Source organism: Cyprinus carpio, chromosome A5, assembly GCF_018340385.1.
Source record: "Cyprinus carpio isolate SPL01 chromosome A5, ASM1834038v1, whole genome shotgun sequence".
In the NCBI taxonomy this organism is placed as follows: Eukaryota; Metazoa; Chordata; class Actinopteri; order Cypriniformes; family Cyprinidae; genus Cyprinus; species Cyprinus carpio.
Genome location: NC_056576.1, coordinates 30,311,489 through 30,329,619, shown reverse-complemented (window position 1 = coordinate 30,329,619; position 18,131 = coordinate 30,311,489). Strand labels below are relative to the sequence as shown.

General features: G+C 39.6%; 1 protein-coding gene across 1 annotated transcript; it reads left to right on the top strand.

The window, feature by feature from the left end:
• Positions 1-238: 238 nt before the first annotated feature.
• Positions 239-18,077, top strand: LOC109090733 (ras-like protein family member 10B). The gene is made up of 4 exons (XM_019104574.2): positions 239-523; positions 1,498-1,876; positions 6,013-6,137; positions 17,329-18,077. Exons 2-4 carry the CDS (start codon positions 1,589-1,591, stop codon positions 17,597-17,599), a joined length of 684 nt encoding a protein of 227 aa, XP_018960119.2. The 5' UTR covers positions 239-523; positions 1,498-1,588; the 3' UTR covers positions 17,600-18,077.
• The last annotated feature ends 54 nt before the right edge of the window (positions 18,078-18,131 follow it).

The following is an 18,131-nucleotide window of genomic DNA, read 5'->3' as shown; positions in this document are numbered from 1 at the left end:
TCCATGGATTAATCTATTGATTTTTTCTAATTTGTTCCAATTGAAGACAAATACATAACTGTAACTTATGCCATTAAGCTTTGCGTTTGTAGTTTAATCACATTTTTTCTCATACTTAATTTACATATAAAAGATAACCAAGGTAATATATTTAGTAACACAGACATCTATTTTAAGGAATAAATGTTAACGAGGCTTGCCATAGACAAAGCGGAGCTCTTAGATTTTTTTTCAAATTCAATTAACCTGTGGCTGTAACGCTGACCCGCCTCGGCGCGAGGGTTTGGCGCGGTCCACCACTCTGTTTTTACGCGCAAGCGTTGATTTATCTGTCTGTAATGCGCGCGCAGTGCTGTGCGCGAGGTCTGCATGACGTGAAAGAGCAGGATATTCCTCCAGGACAGTCTGAGGATTACTTCTGCACCTGAATGCGACCAGAGAGTGAGAACTCGACAAGAAAGATCGCGCAGGTGTTCAGCAGCCCGAACCTCGCGAAGAATGCAACTTCTCACCTGCGCATAAGGTAAAGTCACCGAAGTCGTTGCTGCTGTACGAGCGATACGCATGCATCGACAGTCGCGCGCTTCAAATCTAAAAAGATTGATGTGAATGATAAACTGTGATGCATTTTGGATATATATATATATATATATATATATATATATATATATATATATATATATATATATATATATATATATATATATATATATATATATTACGGGTGGGGCATTTGGAAAGGCATTTAGCTCATATATTTGTAAGTAAATGAACATGTTCATGGCAAGTGCGTCTTTATATAGGATGCAGAGAATGCGTTACTTTAGAATTGTGTCTATTATTATTGGTCTAATCACGCTACAGATTGAAACAGAGAAGGTTCATAGTAAACTATTGAATTGGCATCATTCATCCGGCCCCCTGCAGTAGCTCTGTAAGAATAGCTCACACACTCATAGGTGCTGCTGCCTGTGTCCTTTACCTATGTGCGGCGATTTCTATTAATATCTTTGCTCCATTTAAATTATCCTAACCTACTTTAAGTTCTTTATATCATGGGAACATTGTGATATACCATGAAATTAGAACACTATGATATATAAACAATAGAAATGAACACATTTTGTCAAATATTTGTGCACAGTTGGAATTAAATTGTTTGCCAGTACTTTATTTTAGTTTTATTTTAACATAGTTGATTTATTATAACTTTTCACAGTTATTGAACTGAGCTGACTTGAGTTGAATAATGACACTATTGTAGAGCTGCTTTACAGCAGAACTAGGATTTGTCTTGTATTTGATGAATTTCGTATAACTGCTTCTGTTATTTACCAGTTTGTTACTTTAAATCTGCTTTGAAACAATCTCTATTGTATAAAGCGCTATATAAATGAGGTGACTTGACTTGATATAAAGTGAATCATTTCTTTATCCTCTTTTTAGCTCTTGATTGGCATTTTCATCTCTCTTCTATTCCACTTTTCTCTTTCTTAGAGGCTGCTGGCCTATGAATGGGACTGTGCTGTGGCCAACACTGCTTTCTGTGCTTCAGTCAGGACTATGTGCTGCCCATGTGCCACTCTGAATGCACTGGCCAGCTGTTTGCGAGAGCAGGGAGGGTGGGGCGGCCCACCGGGGGCGAGGCGGAAACAGGACAATGCCCCCTCCGTTCCGGATCGCGGTGTTGGGAGCTCAGGGGGTGGGCAAGACGGCCATCGTGCAGCGCTTTCTTCATGATGACTACAGTGAGGTGGTGGTGTCCAGTAAGACACGGCGGGTGCATATTTCTGCCGCAGTGCTCAATGGTCATGTGCATGACCTTCAGATCACAGATTATCCAGCCATCAGCAGCTTTCCTGTCAGCTCTCTGCAGGTACAGTAGCATATCACAACACTGGACAGAGTGTCAAGACAAAGTTGATCAAATTTTAGGTACCCAAACTAACCCACCCATAGGGAAAGGCAATCACTAATGAGATCTACACAGTTGAAGTCTGAGAGAAAAAACCCTGAGAAAATGATCCTGTGTGTCTCTAGAGTTGCGGAAATCTGTAAAAAAAAAATAGAGATTCATGATCCTGGTTCACGTGCTTCAATCCATGCAGGGCTTTTCAGAATGTCAGTGCTCGCAATTAATGTGTTTCAGAGTGACAGCATGAGATTAATACAATGTTTTTGCTCAAAACTAATACAAAACAACTTAATACAGATATTGTATATAATAAACTGCTGCATAAATGTATTATGAGACAGAATGCAGAAGTTTACCATCACTGTAAGGTGGGAATTATGATCACACAATATTGATTGATGGATCTGCAAGGTCTTTCTTTGAGTCATTAAGAAATTACGTTTCTATTCTATCTGAAGAAATATGAGGTTGGAGTAAGCACAATTGAATATATATGTATTATTAAAAACACCCCCCCCCCTTTTTGCACAAATGTGTGTGTGTGTATGTGTGTGTTTGTTTGTCAACAGTTGCATAATTTGTGTCTATTTTTAATGAACTTTAGGTGAAGAGACAAATTTGATAGTTATGTTTAGTTTTGTAGTAGTTTTGTTTTATTTTTGACCCTTAAGATTGCCTTGTTGTTTGTAACCTGTCCTGCCTTGGTAACTGTTGCTGACGTATTTATTCAACAAGCTTTGTAATGTGAGTGTGTGAAAGTCACATGTGTTCATATTCATTTACAGTATGTATTGTTTTAGATAACAATAGTGGCAATAAAATTCACTCTACAAAAAGTACAGGTCCTTCTCAAAAAATTAGCATATTGTGAAAAAGTTCATTATTTTCCATAATGTAATGATAAAAATGAAACTTTCATATATTTTAGATTCATTGCACACCAACTGAAATATTTCAGGTCTTTTATTGTTTTAATACTGATGATTTTGGCATACAGCTCATGAAAACCCAAAATTCCTATCTCAAAAAATTAGCATATTTCATCCGACCAATAAAAGAAAAAGTGTTTTTAATACAAAAAAAGTCAACCTTCAAATAATTATGTTCACTTATGCACTCAATACTTGGTCGGGAATCCTTTTGCAGAAATGACTGCTTCAATGCGGCGTGGCATGGAGGCAATCAGCCTGTGGCACTGCTGAGGTGTTATGGAGGCCCAGGATGCTTCGATAGCGGCCTTAAGCTCATCCAGAGTGTTGGGTCTTGCGTCTCTCAACCTTTCTCTTCACAATATCCCACAGATTCTCTATGGGGTTCAGGTCAGGAGAGTTGGCAGGCCAAAGGAGCACAGTAATACCATGGTCAGTAAACCATTTACCAGTGGTTTTGGCACTGTGAGCAGGTGCCAGGTCGTGCTGAAAAACGAAATCTTCATCTCCATAAAGCTTTTCAGCAGATGGATGCATGAAGTGCTCCAAAATCTCCTGATAGCTAGCTGCATTGACCCTGCCCTTGATAAAACACAGTGGACCAACACCAGCAGCTGACATGGCACCCCAGACCATCACTGACTGTGGGTACTTGACACTGGACTTCAGGCATTTTGGCATTTCCTTCTCCCCAGTCTTCCTCCAGACTCTGGCACCTTGATTTCCGAATGACATGCAAAATTTGCTTTCATCCGAAAAAAGTACTTTGGACCACTGAGCAACAGTCCAGTGCTGCTTCTCTGTAGCCCAGGTCAGGCGCCTCTGCCGCTGTTTCTGGTTCAAAAGCACACGCCTGTGCACGGTGGCTCTGGATGTTTCTACTCCAGACTCAGTCCACTGCTTCCGCAGGTCCCCCAAGGTCTGGAATCGGTCCTTCTCCACAATCTTCCTCAGGGTCCGGTCACCTCTTCTCGTTGTGCAGCGTTTTTTGCCACACTTTTTCCTTCCCACAGACTTCCCACTGAGGTGCCTTGATACAGCACTCTGGGAACAGCCTATTCGTTCAGAAATTTCTTTCTGTGTCTTACCCTCTCGCTTGAGGGTGTCAATGATGGCCTTCTGGACAGCAGTCAGGTCGGCAGTCTTACCCATGATTGCGGTTTTGAGTAATGAACCAGGCTGGGAGTTTTTAAAAGCCTCAGGAATCTTTTGCAGGTGTTTAGAGTTAATTAGTTGATTCAGATGATTAGGTTAATAGCTAGTTTAGAGAAACCTTTTCATGATATGCTAATTTTTTGATATAGGAATTTTGGGTTTTCATGAGCTGTATGCCAAAATCAAGCAGTATTAAAACAATAAAAGACCTGAAATATTTCAGTTGGTGTGCAATGAATCTAAAATATATGAAAGTTTAATTTTTATCATTACATTATGGAAAATAATGAACTTTTTCACAATATGCTAATTTTTTGAGAAGGACCTGTATATTGTAGAAACAGTTTTGCTCACACATTTTTTTTTTTATGAACTGTAATCTCTATCAAATGAGACTTCGAAACTTTTAGTTGACTATAAGATGCGTATACCTTAATTTTGTTATGCAGTCTTGGATATTTTTACCATGTAAATGTTAAAATTTTTTAAGGCAGATAAACATGCATTGCAATGAAACACTACATTTAATGATATGTAATAGCCATGCAATTTTCCAAAATGTTCGTTTTACAAAAAAATAAAAAAAGTGGTTCATGCTAAATCTTCCAAGTCATATGAGATATTCAGACCTAGCAACCACGTCAGAGGTTGGAAGAGGTTTTTGAAGGGCCAATTAAGCAGAATGTTTTCAGTGTTTTTATATAGGCTCTCTGAGTTTATGCTCACTGAGAGCTTTAGTATTGAAGAATGGTTTATAATGAACCAGTAGCTCGAGAGCACATGATTCTGTGATTTCAGACAGCTTGAAAGGATAAAAGAGCTACTTGAGCAACGAGTCCTTTTGTCTCGGTTCATTTTTCTTTCTCAGTGATGTCATAATGAATAAGTGCTTTAATTAGTGACAATGGGAAGAGAGGATTCTTCCATAACTTAACATTTATAATTTTATTCTCAACTGGAGTTTCCTGTCAGAGATCTAGCAGTTAGCTTGGGCTATCATTAACCAAGTGATTTAGACAACTGTTTCTCTTGCTTCATTTGCAAAAGCTAGCATTTCTCCTCCAATCATGTCCATTTTAACCACAGTAACAGATATGATCTGAAAAAGCACCTTCTACTAAAACATATCATTTGTTTGTAAATTGCTGAATTGCCACCAGCATCTGTCTTCACATACACAAAGAAGAACAGGGTGCTCATTCTCTTTCCTGTTTTTGAATGTATTACCTGTTTTACACTCCTATCTGCTCGAGTTATAGCTTATTCCCCGAAACCAAATCAGGTGTAAACTTGCAGATATGTATCAGATCAGGTTCAGAGGTTCTGACTGGTAATATGAATCTCATAATGTTATGAATGTTTAGTGTTATTAGCTGAACGCAAGTATTAACCCTGTAAAGCGCATTCTATATATATATATATATATATATATATATTTTTTTTTTTTTTTTTTTTTTTTTTTATGGAACCATTTATCTGAGCTGTAAACAGCATATTTTTAAAAGAAAATTTATTTGAATATGTTGTTGGGTATCATATATGATATATCAGGCTTTTATATCTCATATAGCATGATATCAGAGCGTATGGAGCTCATACTTGAGGAAACAAAGAGGCACAAACTGAGCAGAAATATGCAATTTGGTGCAGTTGCTGATATTTATATGTAATTCTGATAGCTTGTTATGTGAAACAATGAGAAATTTAGTACATTTAGTAAACAGAACATTGTAACAAACTGCTTACATAAAATGCATATAAATATCAGTTGTCAATATGTCTTAAAAGGGTGATGTTTTTACGATTATACTAAAAGGTCTTTAAAAAAATATAAACTATCAATCAGACGACAGAAGTCATGTAGTATATTGTGTACAATAGGTTTTTTCTTTTTCAGCAAAGCTTTGATCATGTTGATAGAGGACTTGAAATATGATACAGTAGACTAAGGTTAACTGAACTTTGGATTTGTTTCTCTTGATCAGGATCTTGTGTTGCTCTGTGTCTGTGCAGGAATGGTCTGATGTTTGCTGTCGAGGCATTCGGAGCGCTCATGTCTACATTCTGGTTTATGACATCTGCTGTTTTGACAGCTTTGAGTATGTCAAGACCATGCGGCAGCAGATCTTAGAGACCAGGTACCTGATGGGAATATAAGTCTCTTTTTATTCCTTCACACCTTTACATCTTTGCATCCTTCTGTCTTACTTTTGTGCTTTTTCTGCTTACACCTTATCTCTGTTTTGTCTATTGCCTGTTTTTTTTCTGTGCTGCTTTATATCCATCATGTTCCCCAAACCTTCTTTTCCTTTTCTTCAATGTTTGATGGCTGCTGTAATTACACTCAAAAGGCGAGACCCCTCTGTAATCATGGGCTGCCAGCACACTGGGTCATTTCTTCATCATTTGGATCCAAATCAACAGAAATGCCTTCCATTCTCCTCTGCTGATTGCAAAGGGCATGTAGTGTCATCATCAAAAGCCAATTCAAAAGCCTCAAAGACTTTTTGCTTTGTATCTGAGCAGGTTTGATGATGATAATGCCTAGTTGTGACTGTTTTGGCTGCGTACTAATGCATATTTGATATCTCTTTGATATCATTCACTGATTGACTTGATATCCATATGTCAACACTTTTGGCAATGCGCTGCTTGAATTCATTGTCACATTATTGTGTGAACAAACATCTTTTTCTTGCTCTGATTAAATAATTTGGTGTTTTATAGTTAATATCATACATATCTGAGCATTTCTTGCACTTGACATGTGAGACTAATTTGTTAGTGTCTTGTACCATCCAAGACCAAATAGTGTGTCTGTAGAAGTTAAATTAACTAATAAATGATCTACAATGCAAGAAACCATCTTCATAATCAGGCATATTTTATGCAGTTAAAATTTTAAAACATCATTAAAACAAGATAAATGTAGTTTGTATAATAATACAATGTTTATATCATCATAAAATTGGAACTGGATCATTGCATAGCTTTATATATAAAGTGAGATATGTATTACATTAAACTTTACCCGCATTCAGCACATTCACATAAAGTGATATAGCAAATGTTAACTGCCTGATTTTTTTTTATTTCATCACAAAATGCCGCCCAACTCTTTAAAGTTGGATATATAAATACATCTAACTTTATCAACAGATAAATAGATCAAATAAGACAATATATAGGTATAGATAAGACAATATATACTATTCAGCATATCTCAACTGCTTGATTGCTTGTATTATTGTGAAATGTAAAATAAATTATCGCCAAGCTCTAATCTGCTAGATGTGGCTGTAAGCCATGAAGATATTAAGATATTATGTGTATTGTGAAAAGCACTATACAAATAAATTTGACTTAATATAATATAATATAGTAATGTATTAACAAATTTTTTTTTGAGGTGTATAAATTTGAGTTGCTAAAGAGAGAGCAAATTAGTTTGCAGCAGGAGGATAGGATCCAAGATGCCCTATGTATCAGAGTAATACACACAGAGACAGTGATGCTCAGACGCCGATTGGTTTAAACGGTCAGTGTGGGGGCGTTCGCGGTGAGCCTGTCACTCAGAGGCAGATTTATCGTAATCAATGGCGTCAGCTGTCATGCTTTGCTTGCGTCAAGGCCTGAGCGGTGAGGCAGGCGGTTCCGCTGACAAACATTCATGTTTTATTGATCCAGGCAGAGCACAATTAAGTCACCTTGGCCCGACACTGCCTCACAGACTCTACCACACAATAGGAAGAGGATGAGCTGGTTCGATTCATTGATCTGATCTGCTAATACGCAACAGAAGTGAGGGCGCTGGCTGTCAGTCGTTCCTGTGATAAGACAGACCCTGTTAGAGTGAGGAATTAAAAGAAAGACAGATAATTCATCTTTGATGAAACAATAGCCATTGTCCTTATCTCAGATGAAGTTTTGTATTGAGCTCTGTTAACATCTTTAGGGTCCATGTACAGTAGCTCTCCAAAATGTACGTGTTATACTGACCCTGATTTAAAAGCTGGGCAGCAACTTTATGCTGTCTTCTTAAATTACCATATTTTCTGTATATATATATATATATATATATATATATATATATATATATATATATATATATATATATTTAATATTTGTTGTGTCTGTTTTGTTGCTTCTCTCTAAAAATTACATATATAGCCATTAAATTCTGTGCCAACCAACCCCACAACCTGCACAGCATATGTTTATCAACAGCTTTGTAATTGCACAGCATAGCTTAATGGATAGGAATATTTAGGAAATATTTTATGACATTTAAGTGAGGTTTTTTTTTTTTTTAATTGCATTTGCACCTACTGAAAAATGTGTTTGTTCCAAATGTTTTTTCCACCTTTACATATCCAATGAAGAATGAAAATTGTGCCAAAGTCTCTCATGTACTTTCATCTTTTTTTGTCCAATACCACGTTTTGTCTAGTACTGTAAAGTATAGGTAATAGTAATTAAAAATGGCCTGTTTTACCTGTGTTTTAGCTACAGTACCTGTATAGCACATATATATTGTGCTATGCACTCACCAGCCACTTTATTAGATCCACCTTGCTAGTACCAGGTTGGACGGCGTATTGTCTTCAGAACCTCAGAACATTCATCAGATATTTTGGCCCATAATGACATGATAGCATCATGCAGTTGCTGCAGGTTTGTCAGCTGCACATCCATGATGCGAATCTCCTGTTCCACCGCATCCCAAAAGTGCTCTACTGGATTGAGATCTGGTGAGATCTAGGCTGTTTCTCAATTCCAAGAATATGCAAAGAAACTTGTGTTCTCATGGAGACCGTTCTTGCCAGGCTACCTTGAAAGATTGAACTCGTAAGGAAACAAGAACATGGAACGCATCTTTGTGAGAATTGAGATATGCTGTGATCTTGTTGCTCAACTGACCGTCCCAGAATGTTATAAGGAGCGATACACAATAAATAAAATAACATCACAAACTAATGTAATTTTAAAACATTTATTTCAGATTATTATAGACAATACTTTCATATTATTTATATTATTCTTTTTATTTTACCACATGAATTTGTAAGAATGATTAGGCTTAGGCATATTGAATGTTAGCTATATTTTGTCAATGTTAAAATGATCAATGTTAAAAAGTATGACAGGCTTTTTTCCAGGTCTTTATCACTTTATTAAAAAAATTAAAATAAAATGACTTTATTAAAATAAAATGACAATGTTTACCTTCACGAGCCGTCGCATATTCGTTTACTCCAAATTCTGACCATACCATCTGAATGTTGCAGCAAAAATTTAGACTTATTAGACCAGGCAACCTTTTTCCAATCATCTATTTGTAGTCTCAGTTTCCTGTTCTTGGCTGAAAGACGTGGCACCCAGTTTGGTCTTCTGCTGCTGTAGCCCATCTGCTTCAGGGTTCAACTTGTTGTGTGATCTCGGTTGTAAGTGGTTATTTGAATAACTGTTGACTTTCTATCAGCTTGAACCAGTCTGGCCATTCTTCTCTGACCTCTGGCATCAACAAGGCATTTTCGCCCACAGAACTGCCGCTCACTGGACATTTTCTCTTTTTCTGACCATTCTCTATAAACCCTTGAGATGGTTGTGTGTAAAAATTCAAGACGTTCAGCAGTTCTAAAATACTCACACCAGCCAACCTGGCAACAACCAATGTAAAGTTCAATGTAACTTAAATCACCTCCCTTCCCCATTAAGATGCTCTTGTTGAACTTCAGCAGATTGTCTTGATCATGTCTAAATACACTGAGCTGCTGCCATGTGGTTGGCAGATTAGACACATGTGTTAATGAGCAGTTGAACAGGGGTACATAATAAAGTGGCCAGTGAACAAGAGAGAGAGATGGTAAGAAGTTAACAGCACCTTCTCTCATTGGTGTTTTTTCTTTAGGAGTGTAGTTATTCACCAGGAATTTGTCAATTATTTATTTCCTTTTTTTATAAAGCTGAGAAGAATTGGACTTTTAGAGAAGCAAATCTGATTACTTACTAATCACAATAAATCTCGAAAGCTTTATTACTTCTAATTTATTGCTATTATGAATGTGATTTTTATTTGGGGAATTATTGTGGTGCTGCTGTGATTAATCAGTTGTGACTAGAGCTTCACTGGAGAAGTGTTATTTGGCGCTTGGTGTTTTGTTAAGGTTTGGATGTAGACAGGCAGTTTTGGAACAAACTCTCAGAGTTTGTAAGTCCCAAATGGCAGTTAATGTTACAGTCCTTGCCTTTCAGTCAGATCATGTCAAAGAAGCACATCACATGTCGGATTTAGAGGATGAATTGATCTACGATGGACAGCAATCCAAACTGTCAGTCAAACCAGCGAGATATTAAGGACCAGTGAATCAGAGGATAGATTGAGTTAGTGAATGAATGCGGTAATAAATGAATTCTGTTGCAGAGGGACTCTGCTGTGTTTGAGGATGAAATGAATGTGTCAGAGATCTGAGAGAAGAGCTGTCTGCCACAGACAATGACTGACTGATGGACAATGCCAGGTGTTCCTGTCAATTCAAGACCCAGAGACACCAGGTGACTGACAACGCAGTGTCTAGAGAGGTTTGGGGCTAATTGTGTTTACGATCCCATCTTCTTATCAGTACATGGACACGCATCAGACATGTTTTCGGATGTCAGTTTTGAATGACTAAGTTTTGTTATGAATCCACATCTTTGGACACCAAGAACTGTTTTTGTTCATTTGCAGTATCTTCCACAGAAGAGGTTTATTTTTAGCTTTCCTGCCCAGTTTATATCAGTCTGGTGCAGCTCTGTGGGAAGCCTCTGTGAAGTGAAACAATTGGAAACCTATTTGTCTTTTTTCAGAGCTGTCAGAGGCACAGGTCATCTCAAACAGAGATAAGCGAGGAGACATAAGCTGCTCTCCGGGATCTCTGCTCTCTGTTGGAGACAGGACAAGAGGCTGATAGAGCAGCCCGGCTCCCTGTACATATGACAGCTTCACTTGCTGACAGCTTGTCACTGAAGCAGTCTGTACATGCAATACATGCGTGAGGCTGTTTAGTCATCGATGGGCTAAAGATCCTCTGCACCAGCTGCACTTAAGTTGGCATGCCATAAAAGAAATTCCATATCACTGGCATTTTTCTAAATTTTTGGTTTTATTTAAACACTGAAACAAGTGTTCAAATCATTTTGATATAAATATAAAATTTACGATTTTTAATTTTAAAATTTTTTTTTTTTAGCAATATCGCACAAGCAAGAGTGCTTATATTCAGTTTATATAAAAACAAAATTCAGCCAGTTAATTAACCCAGTAAAGCCTGCTGTATTATGTTTGATAATCAATAAAAAAAAAATGTATTTTTTACATTTTGTCTAAAGGTTCAATAAACTATTAGATTTTTCAGACTATTATTTCTTATGTCAGACTGTACAGGGTTATGTATAGTTTTTCTCCATCAATGAAAATAATTCCATAAGAATCCAAATACATATATACATAAAGGAAAAACTAAATATTACTGAAAACCTAAATATTTATTTATAATAAATATTTTAATGTTCACTTTAAAGGCCACAGAGAATCGGAGTCAGGAAATATATGCCACAAAAAATAATCAGGGGTAAGAATTTGTGTGTGTAGTGTGCAGCAGTAATTATATACCAAATAACATAATTAACAGCTGTCATGCCCATGGACTGTCTGTGTGTGTGTTTTCTTACTCATGTGCCCATATTTGGTCATTCCTGTCCCTGTCATCATTATCCCATTATTAGTTGATCCCCCTCACCTGTCTATCCCTCATTAAGTTTAGTATTTTAAGTGTAGTCTGCCCCATGTTTCCTTGTTGGGTCTTAAATGTCGTTGAGTTGTATGTGCTCTTGCCTGCCCTGTGTCACCTCTTCTAAGGATTATTAAAGACTGTTATTTGTGTTTACTCCATGTCTCCTCGTTCCTCCCAGTAGGCAATCGTGACAAGACCTGACCAAATACAAAATATAGTTTATCGGCATGTTTTTCCCCGTTTTGTTTCTGTGTTTCACTCAGTGTTTTTTGTTTCCGTTGTTTCCCCTATGGATCCCCTCACCCACCCTGAATACCTCCTCCTGCTGGAGCAGGGGGAGAGATCACTCAAGGGCCATACCAGACTGTTCCTGGTCCACGTGAGTCTCACCAGCTACCAGGACGACGCACTCTGTGTGTTCTACGATGCCAGTTTGAACACCGCATGCAGAGCGCTGCCGTCAGAGGATGGTCCTTGAGCAAATTTCACCGCCTTTGTGGAGTGGACACTGGCGAGAAATTAATCTCCGTTCCCCATAAGTTCTACTCCCGACCTATAGCCCAGCCCACCATCACCATGGAGCCTAAGCCCACCGCGACCGACGAGCCATCGCTGCAAGGAGCGACAGAGTGGAGGATTGCCACAGAACCGGAGCTGGTGCGAGAGCCGGCTACAATGCCCGCCATGAGGGAAAATGCCTTGGACAACGAGAGTGCAGAGAGGAGCTCCGCCCCCTGAACCATGGCTGAGGGTGAGCTGAGAATGGATTTGGGTGAATGGAAAGGAGGAAGACTTTATTGACTTGTATACCCAGCTGCCCCCTTTCCTCCCTCCTCCGTCGGTGACCTCTGTCCCTCTTGTTCCTGAGTTTTGCCCAGAGAGGGATCCTGTTCCCAAGTTAAGCCTGGAGGCTCAAAAATAAAACACCCACCCACCCACTCCTGCCTCCTCCACCGCTGTCGTCTGGCAGCCCCTCTGCTCGCCCTCAGCCCACCATCTGTATGGTGTGAGCTCTGCGGGTCTGCCATCCTTCATCATCACCTTGGTTGGAGAATCCCTGGCCTCCAGCATCTAAGCCCCGGACTCCGTCTCGGCCCGTCAACCCAGTGGCTCCACCATGGCTCCTAGCTCCCTACTCTCCGCCATGGCCCATCAGTCCACTGGCTCCACTAGGCACCCTCATCCCTCCACCTCCCACTTAGTCTGTTGTCGACCATCCATTGCCTCAGGACCCCACTCCTCCAGCTGCGCCCCATCCCTCTGGCTCTGTCAGGCTCCTCCATCCCTTCGGGTCCTCTGTCGCTCTGGCTCCACCACGGCCTTCTGGATCCCCGCCTCGGTCGCCTGAGCCATCTGCTCCGTCTTGGCCCTCCGGATCCTCCTCGTTGCCCTGGCTCATTGGCTTTCCATCTTCACCTTGGGCTCATCCATCACCTGCTCCGCTGCAGTCGGTTGGCCCCCTAGAGTCGTCAGCCCTTCCTCCTCCATGGCTCCTCCCTCTGTCGGCTCCACCATGGGTCCTCATCATGGCTGTGGCCTGGGTCCTGCTTGGTTTTTCCTGCTCCAAACCCTCCAGTTTCCGTCTTAGCTCCTCCCTCCATTGTCACCTCCCTGGACTGTCTACCGGCCCCCTCCCGGTTTTCTGTCCTCCTCCTGAGCCTCCTCCCAAGTTCCCATCCATCCTTCCCTATTTTGTGCCCATATTTGGTCATTCCTGTTCCTGTCCTCATTATCCCATTATTAGTTGATCACCCTCACCTGTCTATCTCTCGTTAAGTTTAGTATTTTAAGTGTAGTCTGCCCCATGTTTCCTTGTCAGGTCTTAAACGTCGTTGGGTTGTGCTACATGTGTGCTCTTTTCTGCCCTGTGTCACCGCTTCTGAGGATTATTAAAGACTAAAAGAAGATTATTAAAGTTATTTGTGTTTACTCCACATCTCCTCGTTCCTCCCATTAGGCAATCGTGACAACAGCATTCATTAATCTTTTTGAAAACTTAAACATGTACTACCTTTTATTACATATCCAAATGATGCCTTTACATTTAGAAAATTATGGAGATTTGTTTGGACACATTTTATTACGACATACAGGCACTCTGAAAATTTTAATGTAATAAATTAAACTTTTATTTTTTAAAACTTTGTTCACACAAAAATGAAAATTCTGACATAGTTCACTCCCTCTCATGTCATTCCAAACCTGCATAAACCTGAACCACCTTCTGTCCATACAATGAATGTTAATGGGGTCCATTGTTGTTTGTAGAGTAGTGTTACACATACACATAAAGGTTTGGAATGACATGTGTATGAGTAAATGATTACAGAATTTTCTGTGCATTTTCTTTTTCATTAACCCCAATCCCAAGATGCTGTTCCCATCAAATTAAACTAAGAAGCACTATGATACATGCATGGGATGCCTGTATTTCAGTTTCATCTATGTTTATTGTATCTGTCCCCATATAAATAAAACATTAAATAAATAAATACACAGAAAAATGCATAGATATCTGAAATTTAGCACAAAGGGCTAGGGGTGTGATGAAATGATTTTTGCACCTTCAGTCAGCTGAAGATTAATGTAAACTTCCATGAGAAGTCATGATTAGATGAATGCAAAGAGAGCTTCAGACAACACTAAACCTTTCAGAAAGACCATTTATAGAGGTTGTTGGATTTGGCGCAGACCACATTAATTGTATCAGTCTGATGAAATTGCAGCCCAAATTGATCCTCTTGATGAAGAAATTTCACTTCATCATATGCTTTATAGACACAAAGACATACGATCACAGCAGGAGCTTTCTTAAAGGGGTCTTATGATGTTGCTAAAAAAGAACAGTATTTTGTGTATTTGGTGTGGTGAAATGTGTTTATGCTGTTTAAGGTTCAAAAATCACATTATTTTCCACATACTGTACATTTGCCACGTGTATGTTCTGTGTTTCTGTTCTCCCTGCCTTGACCTGGTTTTCCTTTGTTACTTGATTAGTTCATTAGTTTCCACCTGTGTTCATTAATTATCTTATTAGTCCATCGTTTGGTTTAGTATTTATTGCCCTACCTTTCCTCAGTTTGCTGGTCCTGTCTCCGTCGTGTAAAGAGGTTGTTTTCTCCATTTCTCCCTTGTGGATTTATTAAAGACTCAGTTTGTTTGATATCTGCCTCCTTCAAACTCCTTCAAACTCCTTTCCCCTGGCAACCTGTGACAGAAGACAGGACCCTAAACAAGAAGATGGACTGGGCTGAGGACTTCTTTCTGAACATCCATCAGGATGGACCGCCTTTGGAGTGATATGTGGAGGAGTTCCTGAGTGTTTTACATCTGATGAGCTGGAGTGATCATATGCTTAATGCGTGCTTCCAGGTGGGACTCGACGACGATAATTTGTTCCGATTCCTGACCATTGTTATAGACCCCCGTCGCAGACTTTTAATTTTGTCCTCGATTTAAATTGCTCTGATTCCTTTGTTGAAGTAAATAATAACTGTTCAGTCCCTATCCAGAGGCATGTTGCCACTCCAGCTCACCATAAACCAGCACCTTCCACATAGCGCTCCAATGAACTCGCTCCCTCCTTTCCTCCCGCACTTCCCCGAGTCCTCCAAAGCTCCTCCCTAGTCCTCAGCCCAGGATCGCCGGCCACCGCTGACTCAATCCCACTGGCCGCTGCTGACTCAGCGCTCTTGGATGTGGAGCTACCTTCAGAGTTCTTGGCTCCTATCCTCACCCCAGAATCCGCTCCAGAAAGCTCCACTTCATCTCCGCTGGTCCCGTCCAGCTCTCCATCGTCTCCTGAGTCTCCTTGCCTCTGCTGGTCCCGTCCAGCCCTCCTTCGTCTCCTGAGTCCCCCGAGTTAGCCAGCCCCGGTCCTCCAGAGAGCCCTCCAGAGCCCGCTCCTTCAAGGCGCCCCCTAGAATTCCTAATCTTCTTCTATAAATTTCTTTTGGGGGGACCATATGCCCGTGCCGAGCCAGCTAAGGTCACGGAGGATCCGCCATGGCCTTCTGAGTCCCCTGATCCACCATGGCAACCTGAACTGCCAGCTCTGCCAAGGCAACCTGAACTGCCTGCTCCACCATGGCTCCCGGAGCTCCCTGATCCATCCTGGAGGCCCTCTTTGTCTCCACCTAGTTCCTGCCCTGCACCAGCCTCCAGGGTGCCAGCTCCCCCTCCCTGGTGTAACTGTTACAGAGTAGGGGGTGTAAAGTCACGTGTATGTTCTGTTTCTGTTCTCCCTGCCTTGACCTAGTTTTCCTTTGTTGCTTGATTAGTTAATTAGTTTCCACCTGTGTTCATTAGTTGAATCAAAGTTACGCCGCCTTTCTTTGGGTGAACATTTGGGCGGCGTTATGCAAATCTTCCCACACAGGGACGTAGAAATGGGGAGTGTGTTTAAACAAGGCATTTTACGAGGGCGTGGATGAGTCTTAACTTTTATAAAGAATATCTCTTTGGGTTTGAGATTTTAGTCTTTGCAACTTTAGGGATCTTATCTATTCATGAACAGCTTGTAACACTCCAAAGAGAAAGGAAAACTTGATGAAAATATGCTATGTTAAATACCCATTTACGGTTATTAGAGACACATTTTATAAGCTGGAAAAAATTATATTGTGGTAAAATCAAACTTAATTTCTGTTGTTTTTTTATGTCTGTTAATGACTGCTGCAAGAGTCATGAGGCACCAAGTCTGACATGTTTTCCATGTATGTTTTAATGTGGGTGTAGTATTAAATTAAAAAAGAATTTAGATTTTCAGTTTGTTATTAATGGCCGATTCATAGCTGAAATTAAAATGTAATACCATTTTGAATAAAAATAAAATTTTAACTAATAATTCAGTCATTTTAAAAATCACATAAAGTACCATCTGAAAATTAATATTAATTTTGATATTTGCTAAGGATTAAGCAGTGCAATAAAATTACTAGTGTTTTTAAAGATGAACTTTAGTTAAGTTTTAGATAACTGCAATGATAAACTTAAGATGAATGTAAAAAGACGGAATGAGCTAAGGTTATTTTTTCAATCTACCAGAATCACAGAAATAAGTAAAGATGACCTGACATATGAATGTTGAATTCACTTTTAAGTGGATACTTCTACAAAAAATGAAAATTATGTCTTCATTTACTCTCCCTCATGTCGTTCTAAACCTGTATGAATTTCTTTATTATGTAGAATATAAAAGATGATATTTTAAGAAATATTTTAGTGTTTTTTTTTTTCATAAAATAGTAGTCAGTGGTCACCAAAACTGTTTGGTTACCATCATTTTTCAAAATATCTTGTTTTATGTTCCACAGGAGAAAGAAAATCATACAGGTTTGAAACAACATGACAGTGAGTAAATGATTACTTTTATTTTTTTGTGAACTATAAAGTTTTTTAATTGGCCTTTTGGTTCCATTAAGAACCTGTAACATCCATGGATCTCACTGAATGGTTTTTCTGTGGTGTCTGTGGAATGTAATTAGATTTGAGCCATCTATTATGTAGAATTGTTTTTGCTTTCTGTATTTACAGTGTGTGTATCTTTCCACAGGGTCATGGGCTCTGGAGAGACGCCCATTCTGATTGTCGGCAACAAACGTGATCTGCAGCGAGGTCGCGTCATACCCCGACACAGTGTATCTGACTTAGTCCGAAAGAGCTGGAAGTGTGGATATGTAGAGTGCTCTGCCAAGTTCAACTGGCACATTTTACTCTTGTTTGGAGAGTCTCTCCGCAGCATGGGTTGTGCCCGCTGCAAGCACGTCCATGCCACCATCCGTTTCCAGCGGGCACTCAGGAGAGAGCGATGCGTCCTAATGTGAGGTTGCCGTTTCTCTTCTGCAGAGCCCATTCAAAAGCGGTTTATGACTATGGACACTCTGTTATTGTGTGGGCAGCTGGAAGAGCTGTGATAACCCTCATGCCAAGGAACTTAACATTTGGGATTCTAAATATGGACAGACAGATGTGGTCTTAAACAGGAAGTCCCTGTTGCTTCATTACTTAAGCCTTCAAACTGATGTTTTTGCTTTCGGCCTGGAAGAACACAGCCAACATTTCTGACTCTTATCTTAGAAATCCAAACTGCCAGAAAGGCTGGTGGAAGGCAACAAAAATCAGCTTTAATATTACATTAATACACTTGCTTACGTTCAGGCCAGGACAGCACATAGATGCTCCTCTTTGCTTATGAGCTTAAAGGGATACTCCAACCCAGAATGAAAATTTTGTCATTAATCACTTACCCCCATGTCGTTCCAAACGCGTAAAAGCTTTGTTCGTCTTCGGAACACAATTTAAGATATTTTGGATGTAAACTGGGAGGCTTGTGACTGTCCCATGCCAAGTAACTTA

What these genes read in the sequence shown, in the direction of transcription:
- LOC109090733 (XM_019104574.2), top strand. Translation starts at nt 1,589, where the DNA reads ATGCACTGGCCAGCTGTTTGCGAGAGCAGGGAGGGTGGGGCGGCCCAC. An exon ending in TTCCTGTCAGCTCTCTGCAG is followed by an intron (nt 1,877 to 6,012) that starts GTACAGTAGCAT and finishes GTGTCTGTGCAG; the next exon opens with GAATGGTCTGATGTTTGCTG. An exon ending in CAGCAGATCTTAGAGACCAG is followed by an intron (nt 6,138 to 17,328) that starts GTACCTGATGGG and finishes ATCTTTCCACAG; the next exon opens with GGTCATGGGCTCTGGAGAGA.